Raw genomic sequence first — 20443 nt, forward strand, 5'->3', positions numbered from 1 at the left:
AGTCTGGATTGCATCCGTTGAAGCAGTTACTTTCTTCAGCTGGATTATTAATTGTAATAAAGCCTAAAACAGACAATAGTTATACATTGACTAAAACCTAGAATATGGACATTAAAATCAGTGAGCAAAAACAGTACCAAAAATCAAATGAGCAAGCACAGATCGAATTGCCAATTACAGTGCTTGAAAGTAATGAAAAGCAAATAAGTTTTACGTTAGGCAAACTTCAAAGTTTGAAAACATGAATAGCTACGAGATCGCAAAATTTAATGCAAAATATATATAGCTTTAGAGTTAAAATATCCCTGGGCAATCATACATTTTAAAGTTCCTGTGTTATTACCGTCAACATAATTTGTCTAGCATTGGCCCCTAATAACGACAAAAATGACAAAAAAGTTCATATGGCACTTTTCTCAATTCAAGATAATCGTCCCATTGTTCTGACGTACAGGAGAATCAATCGTTTCACAAGATTCTCTTTACATTTCGTTTACAGTTTCTTCTTGCCATAATTGTAATAGACATTTTCAAAGTTTATTTCATACAGCTGCCCAACAATATACTTCTGCAGTGGATACAATAAGATTAATTCTGATGCACTTGCAGTCTTTTCACGTGTCATGAAACAAGCTTATCAAAAACACAAAAGTATAAACTCCTGCATCAATCGTCAGTGTGAAAAAATGTCAGGAATATCAACAAAAATATGATAAACTGAGGTTTAACAACAATTTGTGAGTGAGTTATACACATGCGCCAACGGGGTGTGAGTTATACCCCTTTGCCTGGGGATGGGGGGGGGGTGAGTTATACCCCTTTGCCTAGGGGAGTGGGTGAATTACATACTAGACTCAACTGGGTGCGAGTCATATCCTCGCCTCAGTGAGGTGTGAGTTATAACTTGCCTTAACACCATTAAACAATTGTTCCTTCAAAACGAATGATTTCAGTGACAACACCAAAACTCTTTGTTTCGTTTGTTACTGCTTCATCACAATAATTACAGTGTCAGTTCATAAGGAAACCCTCAAAGAAGATACGGAATTGTTGTTTCAGAATTCTAGAGACTTATACAAGGTAAATTCTGAAGGAAAGAATACAATTGTTACTTCAGAATTCTAGAGACTTATACAAGGTAAATTCTCGCAAGGTAAATTCTGAAGGAAAGACGTCTGAGGTGAACTTGTTGCACTTTAGTAAACAAATGCAAATATCTTCACAAGAAATAATGAAAAGATCATAGGTATAAATCTAGCATATTCCATAAATTTTCAATAATTATGCATCAGACAGATGAACGAACTTAATGGTAGCGTTAATGAACGACCCGAATCTTCTAAATGACTAATTTACTTCCTAGAGTCTGTAGCGTACTTAATTATTTGGTGATAGACTTTTAACTCCAGAATACTTCAAAGCTGGCTTCTTCTTGGGCGTCGATTGACAGGCGAAGAACATCGTGGGCTAAAACAAGAGGGTGTGTGTGGATCAAGTCTGTTACGTTACAGTTATGAGAGAAGTTTGAAAGTCTAGGGAGAGCTCAGGGTGGACTTGTTAGAGGGGCAGTGTAGATGGTCTCAACATGTATGGCACTGAGGGTAAATTGTTGAGTTATTAAACGTTTCTATGAAGGAAGTGAAGCTTGAATTGGAGTTTGTAGGCATGAGAGTGATATAGAAATAGGCCTGAGGAAAGGATGTCTTTGTTGCTATTTAGTATCTGTTTGGGTGGAGTGATGGATCGTGAATGGAATGGCGGATGTTTGCAGAGACACAGTTGTGTTTGGGGACAGTGAATAGAAACTGAAGAGATGTGTGAAAGAGAGTAAATGGGAAGCAGAGAGATGGAGTATTGAATATTAGTAAGGACAGAGAGAGAATAAAGTAGTAGGGCCTTGTAAGTATTTAGGAGTATTTATACTGGATGATGGTATGATGATAGAAGAGGTAAGCTAGAAGGCAGCACAATGTGAGCAAAAGATCGGTAAGAAACCTGGAGTGCTTATGGAAACCAAGACTGAAATGTATGAAGGGACTGTTGAACCAACTCTCCTTGATGGAAGTGAAATGTTGACATAGATAACATATGGAACAAAAAAAGGTGGAAGCTGTGGAGATGAATAGTTTATGCAGTATTTGTGGTGTAAGGAGAACTGAAGGGTTGAAATAAGTGGAAATACAAACGGTACAGTGGTAAAAGATTAGTTTAGGTTAAAGGATGGGTCGAACTGTTTTGAGTTGGTTTGGTGTTGTGGGAAAAGTGGAGGATGACAGGTTGGTAAAATTAGAATACATTATGAAAATGCTGGGGGGAAGGAGGAGGAGGCCTAGAAAGAAATGAGACGGGGATTGGGAAGGCGGAACCTCAGCATCCAAGAAGCGAGAGAGTGAGTGCAAGATACTGGTGAGTTGCGCAGTGCATGTTGGGTTCTACACACTGCTCGTGAGCCTTATGTGTAGGTGTGTAATGTGGCTAGTGTCTTGGAAGTTTTCTACATAGGAATTCATCCATGATTCAGCAGTTTAAATGTTAATGAGTGAGTGATCACTGTTTTATCTTTTTGGATGCCACTTCCTTTATGGGAAAACGGCGTAGTGTTGAAAATTAATTAGGTGTTTATTTAGATATATATAATATATATATACAGTATATATGTTGTCTGTGTATACTTTATATTTGCAAGAGTTTGCTTGTTAATACACATGGGAGGACTGTATTGTTCATTTTCTCCTCGTGGTTTTCATAACTTCAGATTATACTTTTATTTTAGTAAGTCTATTAACAGAAGTGCAAAAAACTAAAGAAAAAATATTTTATCTTATTAATATATATACATATATATATACATACATATACATATGTATATGTATATATATACATATACATATATATATATATATAATGTATATATATATATATATTAGTGAGAGGAAAATTAAGGCCTAACGCAGCTCTAATTAGACATAATTTGAACAGTTCCAAATTAATTCTTGTCTAAGGTACTTACCCCAATTAAGGCTTAACTTGAGTGTCATTGGTACAGAATGACCCTTGACTACAGATGTATCAGAAGTGAGCATCCGAAATTCATCTTCTGAATAATAGTATCTGCGTTGCTTTGTTCCACGGGTCTCGGCCTGGACTGAACTCTGTGTGTGAACTCTGCGTCCGAATTCGCGTGGAAAACGGAGCGAAGATTTACGAAAAATCCCTCTCCCTTTGATGTCTCGCAAGACGAGCGAAAATATTCGGTCCCGGCTTCGGGCTCATGTTCAGATGAAATGGCGGTTTTTTTTTTTTAGTGATGTTTAATTACAACTTTTTTAAAATTTTATTTATCCAGATTTTTCGCTGTAATATGTAGATATTCAAAATTCTGTATTTTTTATGTAAATGTGTAAATTTTTGTAGCAGGTGTCAAAAGACAAGATATTAGTTTGTTTTCATATTCATAAACTAGACTTTTATTTTATGTATATTTTTATGTATATTTTTGAAGTTCGCAGACTTAAATATCAGGGCGTTTTTAGCACTGATATGTCAAATTGTCAAAACTTTTTCTGCGTTAAAGTTCATATATAGGATTTTTTTAAGCAAGCATTCAAAAAATGTTTTATAACCGGAAATTTGTGGACAAGCTCTCTTGTCTCTTAAAGGCTTAATTATTATAACTACTTTATTAATTCGTATTTTTATTTGATATTTGCTCTTTATTGATATCTTGCTTTTATTGGCAATTGTGAGAAGAACCTGTACTTTCTTTGTAATAGTTTGATACGATTTTCACTATTAAGCCGATTACAATGGTCAGTAGTTGTGTCAAAGGTAAATCAGACAACATTCCTCACCACCTGCGTCTGTTAATTGCTGAAGCAAGAATGAAACTTCTGTGTAGAAACCTTCCTCAACATCAGACGCTTATTCTCCTCCATACACAGAGTATTCCAGACTCTTAGAATGTTGCACCCGCTCTTGTTCATCCTAGAGACACCATCTAGCCAGCTGTTCAGATTGGTACAACCTTTTCATCGTCCTATCGTCCTCCGTTCTCTCCATGTGACCAAACCATCTCAAAACGTATGCTGCTCACCGTCGCGCACTATTGCAACCTTCCATTTCTTTCACCGTGGACTCTAACGACAGTCTATCTCAACATCTCTCTTGTTTTCCTTTCATTTATATCCATTTTCAATTTTTATAAGAGAGTTGGCTCAGCATTCTCTTCATGCATTCCTTTACGTATCTAAATGTATTCACATTCATACCCTATTGGTATTGTTAGTGAGACGATAAAAGTGTCAGATATGTTTTCAGCCTGTAATTTACATACATACATACATACATACATACATACTTGTACGTGTGAGTGTTTACGTTATTTTTTTTACTGGAGGAAATTAATTTTACTGGTACGTTCCAACGATCAGTTCATGGTACATGGTGTTTTTGGAACTAGAAATGAGCTATATGCTTCGCTTATGATTGATCTGCACTGCTTCGTTAATGATGGCAATTAAAGCTCATAAGTATAGTTGATTTTTGTGTTTTGTCTTTCGTTCTCACCGCTTTAAGAACCAGTTTTGTTTTCGACCTTTGCTTATGAATAGTGATTACTGTAACGCCGCTAAAAATTCCATTTGTTTGTTTATGTGTTTGTGCATGTGGTGAGCTTGTATACAGTAGAAAAGAACTAGCTTCCCATCTGTATGATGGGGATAAGGGAAGCTGGATCTCCTCTTTCTGTATTTCCCATTGCGCTCTCTTATTTCTTTCGAATAAACACCATAATATTTGTTGGAAGCTTGAATTTCAAGTCGATGGGCCCTGTGGGCTTGTTCCATATGAATAGGGTTCATCTTCTGAATAATAATGATAATAATAATAATATATGGTTGTGGACAGAGAAAAATAATGATAATAATAATAATAATATATGGTTGTAGACAGGAAAATAAGGGACATGGCAATTAATACACGAGAGCTCGTTAGAACTAATTGGAAGTGTGAGTATGGTTATTTGCTTTAAATGTTTAGTTTTTCTTAGATGTGTGGAATGCTAACTTTTGATTGCTGAAGCATATTTTATTGATTATTCCAAACCTGTTTTTTTTTATTTTTTTTTTTTATTTTGGTCAGTTTTTATATTTCCCAGGAAGTATGCGATGTCTCTTGTGTGATTGGCAAGTGTCAGTCACTGTAAATCGATATTCTTTTTGTTTTCAAGTTTTTTTTTTTATATCTCAAATCTTTATATTGCGCTTTTGACTTTTTATAAATATCTTTTATGCGTTTGTTGATGTTACCTTTAACATTATTTCTTTCAGTTAGAAGTTTCTGCTGTCCTCTCTTTCTTTTATTTATCAAATATTCTTTATTATGTGAATGGTATTTCAGGATGTTATAAAGATACAAGGCTTGAATAAATGAATGTTACCTGCAAGCCACCCTTAGCCAAGGTGTACAACTTATGAGCATCTTGTAAGCATCCCTGGCTCTTGTGCAGCTTCTCTGTTCTGTGGCATTCTGTATGTTCAAAATCCAATCCTTCTCACCCCGGGAAGATAACGTGCAGAAGTGGACCTTTAGGCGGGCTGGAGAAGATTCCAAGTCTTCCCTAGGAGAAGCTACTGTGGGCTCCACTCTCTACCTGCCACGACTGATTTTGTCGCCGAAGGAGACGGTTCCACCCAAGGTATAGACCTAAAGGGGAACTGGGTCTTCATGTATCTATCTAGGCACACGGGCCAAAGGCCTTAGTGTGATGGTCGTTGGTTTGAATATCAGCCATTCGACCATCTGAAGGCGACCAGGTTGTCCTCACATCTTGAACAGTAATGCCCGATGGAGCCATTCTCATATACACGTTTGTTAGCATCAGTAACCAATATGATAATGAGATTTATTTGTTGTGCTCTCTCTCTCTCTCTCTCTCTCTCTCTCTCTCTCTCTCTCTCTCTCTCTCTCTCTCTCTCTCTCTCACTCTCCACCTCCGCACAGATCTCATTTCCTTTTCCTCAAAGGTACCCGAGACACATCCCTCCCCAGACGACGGAGCCGCCCTACGTCAATCACAGAACTCGAGAGAAGATGCTGCTGGATGAGATCTTGGGCAACGGGACCTACGACAGAAAGATCAGACCTTCTTCCGTGCACAAGAAAGGTGAGGCTGCCTTCCGGAACCGTTATCATTGAGTTCTCTTTGCTCATTATAAGCCTTTGTCATTCGAGAGTGTGATATCTGCGAGGAGTGTTCTATGTTCGTGAAACTGATGCATAGATTTCCTCAGCAATATTACAGTATTGATTTTCATCATAGAAATAACGTGAACTAACTTGAGTTCGTCCCCACCCCCTCTCTAACATCACTAGTGTGCAAACTGAATTCAAATTTTACCTCTATTTTGGAACAGCTAATTATGAATTTGACAATCGATCAGCTGTTGGTAAGCATACAGTGAGTAGGATGACACTTTCAAATAGATTTTGTACGTTAATGAATATCAGTGAAGAGACAAGTATATTATATAATCTTTTCATTATGGTAACCAAGTCAGACTTGAATAATCTAGCCAGTCATTGTTCTCTTAAAAAGAAAAATGGTATTCATCCTTTGTAATTCATTCTCAAGGGTATTGATTTTTTCCTGATGACACTGCGCTTCATTATATATTTATTTTTTATTTATCTACGAACTTAAGATTGGTCATAATACGTTGTTTCTTTAAAAAAAATGAATCTGGTATAAGATATTGTATTTTTTTTTCCCGCTTCAGTATTTTCATTATTCTGTAGGATGGTGCATTCACTTTAATCTCATTTTTTTCCCCCCAACAGCCGAGGAAGGTGACTTCACTACCGTCATCATCAACATCATGATCCGATCTATAAACAAAATTGATGATTATCATATGGTAAGTATGCATAAGAGAGAGAGAACTGTAGACCCTGGTAATGCTCCTTGCGGTCCTATTGACTAGTTCGCCGAAATGTTTGAGGAAGAAAGCGCGCGTGGATAATAAGAGTATATTGGCATGAAGGAAAAATATGACAGGGGAAGGAAAGAGCAAAGTATCCTTTCCATATTGACGCCGCGTTCACCCTTGCCGGGACGTCTTTCCCGGAACTGAGGGAAAGGAGGAAGGGGAGGGTCGCCCCTTCAAATAACGGCGTGATGGGGAGCTTCCTTTGATGCGGGATTCTAAAGTTATGTACGCGAACACGTGGATGTTTTCTTTGGTTACTGGGCGGTAGAAAATGGTTGGTGGGAAAAGCGTAATCTCAGGCTGATTACGCATGCGTTGTACTCATTCCTTAACCGCCTTCGTGGAAGTTGGTCTCTCAACTATATTTCTTTTCTTCCAAACAACAGACACGTTGTCTCTGTGGATTCTATCATGAACTTTTCCTAGGTCTATTTATACCACACAGCTTTTACCTGTATTTTTAAACTCTCACGTGGCTGCCCACACGATTTTGTTGTCAGTCGTCCGGTCATGTGCCTCACTTTTTCAACCAGAATCCCTTACCTTACAAACTATTGTTAGTCACTTTAATACACTGTCGCTGTAATCACATCAACTCCTGATGCATCTCCATTCTTCAGCTCCATTCTCCAGCCGCTTAACTGCTATCCTTAATCCTCGACAGTAATTTCCATAAGCATTCTCAGACCTACACTAACACTTTCCATCCTGTGTCACTCAGCTCTGCCTTTCCAGATTCAGCAGTCTTCATGATACACACTCCTTCTACCCACTACTACTTTCACTTTAGAAAATCTCTCTAAATTCGCAACTTTTATTTTAACCCATTTCTCATCTTTCTCAAAGATGTTGCGTGCTTTCTCCCCTCTTATTTTATTACCTCCTTTCTTTTTTTTCTTTCACTTTCTTAATTAACTACTCTATCCATCCTCCTGTGTGTCCCCACATGATCCTATTACCTGTCATGCCTCTGTACCTCAAATAACTTCCTTTTATCTTGAACGAAATCTTTCCTTCTACTCATTCCACCACATATTGGTATCATTTCCTCTTCCTACCCTTCCTGTGCCTCCCTGTGATCCGTGTGGCCTCATCGTGAAATTTTTAAAATTCCACATTTACTCCTTCCACTTCCACACCTTTAAGCCTAGCTTATACGCCTTCCATTTTCGTAATTGTTTGTCTCACTCCCTTATTATCACACACATTTGTCTTAATGGCGTTAGCACCTACATCTCCACCCATTTTTTTTTAAGTTATACTGATATCTCTAACTTTTGCTTCAAGCTAATAAATGTCATTTATAAATCCAGTAACCCTTCTGTATTACGTGAATAACTTACTTTTCCACCTACTCCATACTAATCAAGCAAACTCCGTTCCTTGCCATTTCCTGTCCATGCATACTTATGAATATTTCTCTTTGGAAACCGCGTATTCAAAACAATCTAACCCCTTATGAAACATATCGCCACAAAACTGTTTATTTTGTTACAAGAACTCCTTACCGACCAACAATGCCGTATCTTTCCCGTTCACCTACCTTTGCATTTAAAACACTTAGCACGACCACTCATTCATAGTATCCAAATATACTTCTAGATTATGCAGTCTTCTCACCAAGCCATTATTGTCCATTTTCCCCACCTGATCTGTCTGTATATGTATGACTGAATACATATGTATGTTTACACTGGCTGAAGAATGCATCATATTGTCGTTGTGGTTTTTGTACGGACTCTCAACCAAAGATTCATCCCTTACACAAATTACATGCAGAACTAACTGTGTGAGAAGTGTAATTAGCGTAATGCCATAAGCTGAAATCCTTTGCTCCCAGTAATTACGTTATTACATCAAACGCATATTTCCTTTGTCTCATCATGTCAAAATACAAGAACGTCCTGACTTTAATTCCGTAAACTCATATAGGGATTTTATCGTCTGTGTATTTGCTCGAGCACATTCCACTGGACAAGATTTCGTTTACGGGACCCAACTCTCTCTCTCTCTCTCTCTCACACACACACACGCGCGCGTTTCAACTCCTGTTTCACCAGCTGTAACTGCATGTGCTTTTTTTTTTTAAAGTGGAACAAGTTTCAGTTTTTGTGACGCGCCAAGGAATTAGAAAACTGTGGAACAGAGAAGTTCGAGAGAAAGCTTTGTTCTGTCCTGTAGGGTGTTGAGAACTTATGGTATAGAAATTCGCCTCGAGTTGGAAAATTAGCTGGGAATATGGACGAGTTTTCCGAATGAGCAGCAAAGTTTTTTTTTTAAAGGAGAAGTTGTGCGCAGGGTTTTAGAATATCCCGATGACTTCCAAAAGAAGAAGAAGACGAAAAAAAAGGATCCAATAATCTGATTCTCGAAGCAGCGGTGTTCTGGAGATGCATTTCATTTTTTTTTTCATGGCGGCTTCTTACGTTTTGGATTATGTTGTGCAAGTTTCATAGGCCTTGTAGAATCTTCTTTTTGACAGGACTAAGAACGAGATAAAGATCAGAGTTGAAAGTCAGATGAAAAATGTTCTTTTACACCTCAGAACAGACTTTGTTTTTGAATAAACCGAAGAATTGGAAGTGCAATATACTACGACAACTTAGTAAGCAAAACCTCACATTTTTCCAAGTAGTCGCTAAGTCGTAGATTAAAAAGACGACACTCAGGCATCCATAATATTCTTGCATATCCCTCACCCGTTATCATTTTAATAACATCCGGAGTTCGGATGTCTACAGGTAGATCTTGATAAGGTCAACGAAGGAGGTTCTTGTGATCATATTTTTTGTTTATCTGTTTTTAAGACTCATTCTAGGCATAGAGTTTTTAGGCGGGGTTGTTCATTAATCTTTAGTTTTTTATCGTGGGATAAAGTTAATTTTATATATAATTGTAGTAACTTGAAAATTCCAAAGCACAGGCCTGGCGTATGTTCCTTTACTTTTATTGCCTCCTAAGTAATTCTAGCAAGATGTTGGTGTGTAATATCTGTTCTGCCACCGAATTGGTTTTTTTTTCCAGATACCTAATACGTGTACATTTGTGAATAAACCATATATGTATTCACATACAGGAAAGTTTAGGTTACAAGTATGTAATTTTTTGTTATGAGTCTTTCATTGACACATAAATATATATAGTTTTGTTCTCGACGCCTGTCTTTTATTCTTCATGGTTCATTCCATAATTATCATTGTACAGCATATTTACAACGGAACTTTTGTAATTTTACTGGCCATCATTTTATGATCTCTAATTCCGGCGATAAGTGCCATTCGGCCCGAGTGTCTAGGTTTCGGCCTTATTAAAGGTCTTCTTCTTCTTCTTTTAACGTGCTTGTTTTCCCATTTGTATGGGGTAAGCACGATGCCTTCTTTTGGAGGACTTTGATTTGGCTTTGTGGTAGACTGTAGTCTCGATCGGCCGCCCTGCCTGTCATCCCTTAGACCCCGGTAGCGTATGTACATGTATTGTACCAGTCACCAGCGCCCTTTCTCGCAGAAGCGAGGAATCATTGCGCGGTTAGGTCGACAGTCGAGACGTGTGAGGTGTCTGTTATGTTTTTTAGAAGATGTTGGAGAGGCTTTGTTTGTGTGTGTATTAGTCTGTAACGCCCATTTGCTTTAAGCAAACCTATCCATTGATTACATACATAATCCCGAGGTGTCTACACGGATAGCAAAGTGTCCGCCTCTTTAACCGGTCGGCTGCTGATTCGAACCCGCAACTCAGACCTCTAAGAAATCCGAGCTGCTGCTCTAATTCGGCCTTATTAAAAGTGCTTAAAATTAATAAGTTTTTTTTTTAATAAGTTTTTTTTCTGAGGTGAAATCGTAAATGAACAATTATAAGTGCACATAGAGTTGCAGCATGTAAGTGTGGGTTGCTGGATGTGACAGAGTCTCTGTTCTACCGACAAGAGGCCTGGATGACTTAAGCTTCTTATTTTTTTCCTTATCAGGAATACAGCGTGCAGATGACGTTCAGAGAACAGTGGAACGATGACCGACTGAACTACAGCAACGAAGAAGGTGAGCAGCAATATTCTCTCTCTCTCTCTCTCTCTCTCTCTGTACATACATACATACATACATACATATACATATATATATATATATATATATATATATATATATATATATATATATATATATATATATTCTCACATACACCAGGACATTTTTGACATTCACAGATATTAAAGCCACAGATTACGTTTAGTATCCAGTTCACATTTCTCGAGTTCGAATCCCACTTGCGGCGGAACACTTCACCACTTGTAATTCCCCGTGGGTGTAAGTTATTCCCGAGGTATAGTGAATGATATATTAAACGAAATGTATGGTTCAATATTGTGAATGTATATAATTATATATACATATATCTGTCAGTCTATATCTATCCATCCATATATCTATCTATCTATATATAATATATATATATATATATATATATATATATATATATATATATATATATATATATATATATATATATATATATATATATTTCTGCATGTAATCATGGAACGGTAACTTGGCAAAGTTAGATCAGCAAAAGTCATTAACAAATTAACAATCCAGCGAAGTGGTAATGTCAGGGCTGTGAATGAATACACAATTGTTTTACATGGCCTGATGAAATATATTTAATCACTAAATTTCATCAACTGTTTGTCATTCAGCCCCAGTCACTGCAGAGTATTCATATGGTAATAAAGTTTCCTCCTGTGCTAATAATATGCTAACACAATAACTTTTATTTTCACGGTGGCTGTCTGTTAGTTTTGGGAGCAGGTAGACAAGGTAAAATTGATTCGTTTTTTGTGCCTTCACTTTACAGCTGTTGTAAAAGTAATTTATTTGTTGTGAAAGTCATTCATTTTTTGTACCTTCTCTTTATTGTTGTAAAAGTAATTTAAAAAGTAATTTATTTGTTTATTGTTGTAAAAGTCATTTATTTTTTGTGAAAGTCATTCATTTTTTGTACCTTTTCTTTATTGTTGTAAAAGTAATTTATTTGTTGTAAAAGTCATTCATTTTTTGTACCTTCTCTTTATTGTTGTAAAAGTAATTTATTTTTTGTAAAAGTCATTCATTTTTTGTACCTTCTCTTTATTGTTGTAAAAGTAATTTATTTGTTGTAAAAGTCATTCATTTTTGTAATTGTTGTAAAAGTCGTTTATTTTTGTAAAAGTCATTCCTTTTTTTGTACCTTCTCTTTACGGTTGTAAAAGTAATTTATTTGTTGTAAAAGTCATTCATTTTTTTGTACCATCTCTTTACAGTTGTAAAAGTAATTTATTTGTTGTAAAAAGTCGTTCATTTTTGTACTTTCTCTTTATTGTTGTAAAGTTATTTTTTTGTAAAAGCTATTCCTTTTTTGTACCTTCTCTTTATCCAAAAGTAATTTATTTGTTAAAAAGTTCATTTTTTTTGTACCATCTCTTTACAGTTGCAAAGTAATTTATTTGTTAGAAAGCCTTTTTTCTATTTCTCTGTACAGTTGTTGTAAAAGTATTGTAAAGTTATTCATTTTTTTGTTGGTTGTTGTAAAAGTAATTTATTTGTTGTGAAAGTAATTCATTTTTTGTACCTTCTGTTTACAGTAGTTGTAGAAGTTATTCATTTGTTGTAAACGTAATTCATTTGTTGCACCATCTCTTTACATTTGTATCTTGCTTTTACCGCCTCTTATAAATTATTAATATGTTATTTAAGAAACTGGAGCTATATTGGTTCTTTTCCTTTTATTTTTTCTTTCATTATTGCAAAGCATGACTATTCTTGTCTTCCCTTTCCAGAGAACAATAACAAAACTGCTAACCATTCTCTTTCTTGTTCTGTTCATAGTTAATGTAAATAGAAACACATTGTCTACATTTTAAAATTTCTGAATGTGTTTCTTTTGGTATATATATATATATATATATACAGTATATATCTATTGTTTCGTGCTACAATAGAACTTCAAGAGTTGTTCCTCTTGTTGGAGTTAAAAAGAAGATTCGTGAATGAAAGGAAAGCATTGACATGATACATGTTTTCTCGCCCTACGTTTTATGTAGGTTTAGTTTTTTTTTTTAGTCACGTTGTTTGGTTGCTGTGTTCTGCTCATCCAAGCTTCATAGCTTTTTCACGCTAACACAGACACACAATAAGAAAAACTACGTATTCAATATTTTGATTAAATATTTTATTTCTTCATTAACTCGCTAGTTTTCCTTCATTTTCCCCTCTTACTCTTTGTCTTTTAATGTTTACATCATCTGTTGTATTCTCACTATTTTCCAAGCAGCTAAGTATTGCCATTTTCAACTTGATATCTCGTTCTGCATCTTCCATACCGCGTTCTGCTTCAAATATACCATTGCTAATGCCTCAGTCGTTTGATGCTTCAAACCTGAGCAGTCTCCTTTGATTGGATCCTTCTGTATGGCAGCTTCTGCTGACTCCTGCAGACTCCCTTTAATCGCGTGCTTCATGGCTTTATGACTTTTTTTGTGACTCCTTCATTTGGGTGTTTTGATGTTTCCTCCTTGGTGCCTCGGTTGGTCATCCACTTCTCCGTGCTATTATTAATCCCTTTATTCTGACACCTGTTGAATTGCATATCGGTAGTGTTTCTCTCTCTCTCTCTCTCTGTTTCTCTCTCTCTCTCCTCTCTCTTGCTCTCCTCATACTTTTTCTTGCCTATCTTACTTCGTATATATTGCAAGATTCCAACAATATAACATTTTTATTCGCATCCTATCTCACAAACTTGTATGCCAGTTTCATTTTTTTATTTTTAAATTTTGTATCAATATCCTCTGCATTCACCATCTCCCAAAGTAATCACTATTGTCATTTTTCTTCTTGACCAAGCCCCATATCTTCTTCTATTACATGCCACATATTCTTGAAACATCACCTGTATTTTAACACGAGCGATTAGTTTTGGTGTCCACTGCATTTCCTAAGATCGTCATATTATAATTATCCACCCTATATTCTCCGCTTTCATCAAAGGTAATACTATATAGCTATGTTACGAGTGTGCCTTTATTTGATAAGGGTAAGTAAAAATAAATTGTATCTGACCATCTTTTATGAATTTGATCATAAACAGTTTTGGTCTAGTGTATATCCAATTTTGAAATTCTTTTGTTTTTTACTTCTACTCTTGAATAGTACCGAAAGATACGCAAGTTTCCCTTGGTTCCTGAGTGGAAATTCTCCCACTCAGTCTCTGCATATTTATCCTGATGCGGGACTGAATTAAATTCTTCGTTCTTGTTTTAATTTACAATTTGTTCCTCTTCTGCTTTTCATGAGCAGAGGAAACAACTCAAAGTATATACAAATGTATTCCTTGCTCTAGTACTGTTCCTGAGTTACTTATTTTCACTGGCAAACTTTAACGTTTTGGTTTTATATTAACCTACAGTTAATATAAAACATTTGGCTGTGCCAAATGTTCCGTCTGATTTTTCAGTGCATGTCTGTTAACACTTTCCTAATTTACAAAACGTTTAAAAATGCATGGAATAATTTACTCCATTATATATATATATATATATATATATATATATATATATATATATATATATATATATATATATATATATATATATATATATATAAAAATTCTTGTCCATTCCTCTATTCGCTCCACGTTCTCCTGGTGTCGGTTCCGAGTACTACAAACGAACTGTAACGAAGCATCCCTGGAATTCGGAGACTGATTGGAAGGTCAGCCTGGGCCATAGGCGTGATGCCAAACCCAATTAAAGCAGTCAGAGTTGCCATAGTACTGGCGACCTTCTGAAATTTCCCAGGCAAACGCAGTCTGCGTGTCGAGTCCTGGCCCTTTTTTTTTTATCGGCTTTCAATTTGGTTGAGGGAAGTTGGGTACTGAAAACATGTTTTACTTATTCACGGAAAAGTACGGGCTGAAAGTTTTTGCAGTTTGTAAGTTTTTAGGAAAAGGGAAGTTTTAAAAAAATGAGTAAAGTAATTCAGTATTTGTATTTCCATGAGTAGGAATGGAATTATTCTGGAATATAAATTTATATTTTTACTTATTATTACAGTATGTAGAAGTGTGGGTTTTATAATCAAAGAGTATTAGTACTCATTTGTTATCGGGGTCATCTGGGTGAATAAGAATGGTCTTCGTCGATGAAATGAAAAGCCGCAATCTTGCCCGTAAAACAATAACATTGTGCTTCTGATTGCCTTATATTTACTTTGCGATTAGCTTATAATCTACCGTTATTTTGGTATATTTCATGGCCATACTTTGCTCGTGCTTCGTCCTCTCAGCTAGAAATGGAGTCATAGGTTATGATCAAACTGACAGAAATTGTCATTTGTTATCGGTTTTGTTATTTTTTTTAAGCTGTTGTTTTAGATTAAACACCCTTGTACTGCCGCGGGCTCTTGCTCTTGGCCAGCCCGTAATTTTCTTAAGGAAAACATGATTACGTTTGTTATTCCTGAGCTTAACCGTGAATAACCTTACCTGAAATAACGCTTAATTGTTATTGTCTTGGTATCTAGAGGAAATTTCATGGATAATGACTAGTTTGATCACGTTTTTTTCCAAAGACATGGGAAGTTTCCAGTTTCCCAGAAAAATCCGAAGCTGTAATAACAGACAGAAACAGATGCTTAACATTTTTGTACAACCAGTTCTTGAATGTTTTCATGAGAAGAAAGCCACTAGCGAATAGAAGACACCCGTCAAGAACACGGTATTCAAGGCGCATCGCTATCATCCAGCAAACAAAAATTCAGAGTTGGAACAGAGAAAACAAATTAAAAATATGCCAAAGTTTCTTCGGCTCAGTCGTTTTCTGTGCAGCGCATAAAATCAAGGCCACCGAAAATAGATCTGTTTTTAGGTAGTCTCGGTATAATGCTGTATGAGCAGCGGCCCATGAAACTCTCAGCCGACCGTGGTGGCCTGTGTTGTTGCGTTGTCAGAAGCACGATTATGGCTAACTTTAACTTTAAATTAAAAAAGAAAAACTACTGAGGCTAGAGGGCTGCAGTTTGGTATGTTTGATGATTGGAGGGTGGATGACCAACTTACCAATTTGCAGCCCTCTGGCCTCAGTAGTTTTTAAGATCCGAGGGCGGACAGAAAAAGTGGGGACGGAAATACAAAGCCGGCACAATAGTTTTCTTTTACAGAAAACTAAAAATGGAATGGGTAAACATAGGCTTCGTGGAAGAGGAAAAGATGGCGATCTTGCTGTTGACTAAAGAGTGAGAAGGAAGTTACGTATATTGAGATATGGAAAGGAAGACTTCATCATTTAGGTTACTCTCAGCTTAAAGAAGGAAAATAAAAATAAACTTTCACTTAAAAGCAGGTGACGTAGAGGTAATCAACGTTTTCTGTTGCTGGATTCATCGAGTAGTTGTTGGTTCAGGTATGAAAACCCTTTGTAAAACAGTAGTTTCATTGATTTCATAAGCAGCTCGTCAACTCCCCTAAAATTTTCATGATCATTCATTGTTGTTCCAACTATTTTCTTGTTCCTGAATGTTGTCACCTCTCTTTTTCGGTTTTGCGCCTTTCCAGCAAACCAGTGTTTTCTTTGTCTCCTCCTCTTATGACAAACAGTTATAATTATTGTCATTGTTTTGGTGTTTCGCCTGCGCTTGAAAGTCTCAGGTAGAAGCCTGAATCCTTGCAAAAAAAATATATAATTGATTGAAAAGACAGTAAAACTTACCAGAGCATTCGCTGTTGTAAGCACTCGCAATAACTTATGTTGTTTGTGAATCTGTTTCTAAAACTCTAATTTGTCACAGACCTTCAAATCTTTCCCATGGAATGTTGTGACAAATTAAGAGTTTCAGTGACGTATACACAAAAGCAATATAATGAGTTGTTGCGCCATCTCTCCTTTGTTAGACTGCGAAGGACAGCCAAAGAGAAAGTGAAAGAGTCATGAAGCGAAATTCGATATTTTTGGAATGAATAGTGTCGGAACGAGATCCTCGAATCCTCCTTGAGAACGCCTGTCTTCAAAAAAGGACAAAAAACGATGTCTCGTAACTCGTCGTTGCTGCCCTTTCCGTTTTATTTACGAGTCTCTCTCTCTCTCTCTCTCTCTCTCTCTCTCTCTCTCTCTCTCTCGGATAATATATCAGACTGGGCCCTCCGCCCCGTTTCTTCACGCGTCCACTTTGTTCAAACAACTCATGTCAGCTCACGGCAAAAAAGAATTTCCTTCGGAGTCAGACCTGAAAATGTTCTGGTTATTCTACCCCTTAACCACCTCTCCCCCTCCTTACCCTCTATTCCCGCAGTTCAACGAACAATCACAAAAGATAAATAGATAAATAAAAATTCTTTTAACAGAGCCGTGCTGGACGGAGATTTAAGTGACTGACATCTTCCGGCAAACGTATTTTTCCTCGCCATTCTGTATAAAAAGGAAAATGGGAATCTGACATGGCAACACCGAAGCGTCTTTTTCTTTCAAAAGTCTTTGCATAGTCTTCGGAAAACCGTCGCTCCCATTGTGCAGTTGTCATTAGCCAAAATTTCCCCAGGGCCTTTTGCAGGGTAAAAAGGCGTTGGAACAAGAGGGGAGCGGGTGGGGGGGAAACGATAACTTACTGATTCTGGATATTCTTTAGAAGAAGAAGAATAGATAAAGATCGATCTTATAGTTTCTTATCAGTCATTTTGAAGACCTGAGGCGTCGTAATTATTGTTATTCTTCTTATTTTTTTTTTTATGCTGGGGTAGAATTCAACCTCGCCTCCGAATTCTTATCGGAAACTTGGCGCTTTTAATTAAATGTATGAGATTTTTATCACATCAGACGCCCCGGTGATTGTATTCGCGGGATTCTTTCCTTACAAGCCTTGATTGACCTACAGTATCCTATCAGCGGAAACTTGATAAGAATCACTATAGATTCTTGAAGTAACTCGATCACCATATACACAAAACAGTCAGGCTCTCTCTCTCTCTCTCTCTCTCTCTCTCTCTCTCTATTGTTTGAGTATGTAAGTCAACGTATGAATGTGAATCACATCGTCTTGTCGGAACTAGTATGTATGCGATGTAATATTTTCACACAGAATTTTATAAGGAACAGAAAAGGCCCAAATTGAATTTGGCAGTACAACAGACAGAATGACATACTTCAATTCAAGACAAGAGAAGGGGATTCTTTGGCATCTGATATGCAGCAGAGGCTTCTAACCCTTGAGCGAGAGTGAATAAGATGATGAAATAGGGTTGTGTATTCTCGTGGCACAAAGCGAGTGTAGTGAATTTATTTTTTGATGTCCATTAATCACGACAACGAAAAGGACTTGGTTTTGTTGGTGAAGTGCATTTATTTCAGTGTAAATTTAATCCCATCGCGTATTTTTATATTAAGACACTTAAAAGCATTATTTTACGTTAACATTCATTGTTTTTATTTATACTCAACATTTGGATCCCACCCACCCAATTCCCACCCCCTTTTTTTTTTTTTTTTTTTTTTTTTGCTGAACGCCTCTTCATTCTCTGACTTACACAGAGGGATTCTTTTTCAGTCCTACAGCGTTTTACTTCAAGCCCTTATGTTTACAGTTTTGAAAGTTTTGAAAATTACCGTGTCGCAGAAAATTTTCCTCGTGTGTATTTGTAACCAGGCGGTCCATCTGACTTGAATTATTTATTTCACTGTGGCCACAAAAACCTCAGTGCAACTTAGATTATTTTTGGTGCATTGATTCCCAGTATTTTCAGACCTCATATAAAAAATAACACATGAAAATATAATGTTATAACTAACAGAATTTCAGGAAGGTTCATAATCATGGGTCGTAGGGAAGCATTTTAGCCTTTGTCGTGAATCTGCAATGTTCAAGACCAAAGTATTTGGCATCTTCTTTATTTACGTAAACTCCTCTGAGTGACACATACTAGTTTATTTCAACCTAAAGCAACAGTACTACTGTAGAAACCCATTGTCCGCTCAAGTTGCACTTTTATTTAGAATGTCAGGGAACGAATTAAGATAGTTTTAAGAATAGACGAAATGTAAACAATAACTTAAATGAACCTTCTTTGGAATAAGCAGTAGTAAAGGAACGCATTGCTAATTAGCTCCCACAATACCTCACATCATAAAAAAAATGAATAGATTAATAAGAAAGCCCCAACGACCCCACCGTACGGAAGAAAGTGGGTCGCTCCTGTTGACAATATTTTTCGTTCGCATCGCCCGAGACCATTTTGGCGAAATTTCCATCCGCCTTTTCTTGCAGGGAAGATCAACTACCTTACGCTGACAGAGACGGATAAGATATGGATGCCAGACCTCTTCTTCAAGAACGAGAAGACGGGCCACTTCCACGATATCATCTTACCCAACACGTACATCCGCATCTTCCCCAACGGCGACGTCCTCTACAGCATCAGGTTGGTTTCGCTTCGGTCTCTGGGTACAAGTAGGTTTTCATTGTTGTTTTAATCCAGTTGGATTTTGATCATTGAGGTGATAAATATGGATGTTCGTTCATTAGCGTCATGGCTCTTAAGTTGTATTTGTGGAACGGGGGATTATTTATAACATTTGTAATTTCTGTTATTTTTCTGCGTACGTTTCTTTGTTGTTATGTCAGGCTTAGTTGAATCCTGATGAATCACTTGAAATGATAAATTTGAAAGTTTCTGTTCATTAGTGTTACGTCGTACTTGTTAAGTTGTATTTGCGGGGCGTGGGCTTATTCGTGACATTCGTAATTTATGTTATTTTTCTGCTTAGGCTTCCTTATATTTATATCAGGCTTGGGTGAATTCTGATGTATTACTCGGAAGCGATAAGTCTGAATGTGTATTCGTTAATTTACGTCATGCTTATCAAGTTGCATTTGCTCGGCGGGATTATTCATAACATTCTTATATTTCCCATAAGTTGACAAGATAAAATACATACTTTTAATTAAGTTAATTCTGCACATAGCACTCAGTTGTCTTTCCTGAAAACAAGAAAAATAAATAGAAAAGAAATTTTAACTCTTTTTCAAGTGCCTCCATTCTTATATTTCCCATAAGTTTACCAGATAAAACTCATACGTTTAATTAAGTGAATTCCGAACATAGCACTCAGCTGTCTTTCCTGAAACCAAGAAAAATAAATTAAAAAAAGAAATTTTAACTTTTTCAAGTGCCCCCCCCTTTTTTTTTTATTTTGGCACGCAGTGTCACCACTCTGGGGATTGTAATCTCGTCTGGAATTCATATTCCATCTCGCTTTATATTGACTGTGGCATCCATCAGCCCCGCAGAAAGTAATGGAGACGGGGAGAGCCAAGGACAGGAGGGGTAAAGTGAGTCAAAGTTCATGACTGCGATCAAGGTTTGTTTGAGGAACAGCTGAAAGGAATTTGTCATCAAGGGGGAGGAGAGAGAGAGAGAGAGACAGAGAATAACAACCGTGGATTTAA

General features: G+C 36.7%; 1 protein-coding gene across 5 annotated transcripts in view; it reads left to right on the top strand.

The window, feature by feature from the left end:
• LOC136840157 (glutamate-gated chloride channel-like) overlaps positions 1–20443 on the top strand; it is a 500113-nt gene that overhangs the window by 469912 nt on the left and 9758 nt on the right. For 3 of the 5 annotated variants that reach the window (XM_067106604.1, XM_067106605.1, XM_067106607.1), the window contains 5 exons: positions 6024–6163; positions 6838–6914; positions 10951–11020; positions 11774–11794; positions 19262–19415. In XM_067106604.1, coding sequence (XP_066962705.1) covers positions 6024–6163; positions 6838–6914; positions 10951–11020; positions 11774–11794; positions 19262–19415 — 462 coding nt within the window. The remainder of the gene's footprint in view (positions 1–6023; positions 6164–6837; positions 6915–10950; positions 11021–11773; positions 11795–19261; positions 19416–20443) is intronic. The other 2 variants (XM_067106606.1, XM_067106609.1) reach the window with 1 other exon arrangement.

This window comes from Macrobrachium rosenbergii, chromosome 7 (genome assembly GCF_040412425.1).
Source record: "Macrobrachium rosenbergii isolate ZJJX-2024 chromosome 7, ASM4041242v1, whole genome shotgun sequence".
NCBI classification, from domain to species: domain Eukaryota; kingdom Metazoa; phylum Arthropoda; class Malacostraca; order Decapoda; family Palaemonidae; genus Macrobrachium; species Macrobrachium rosenbergii.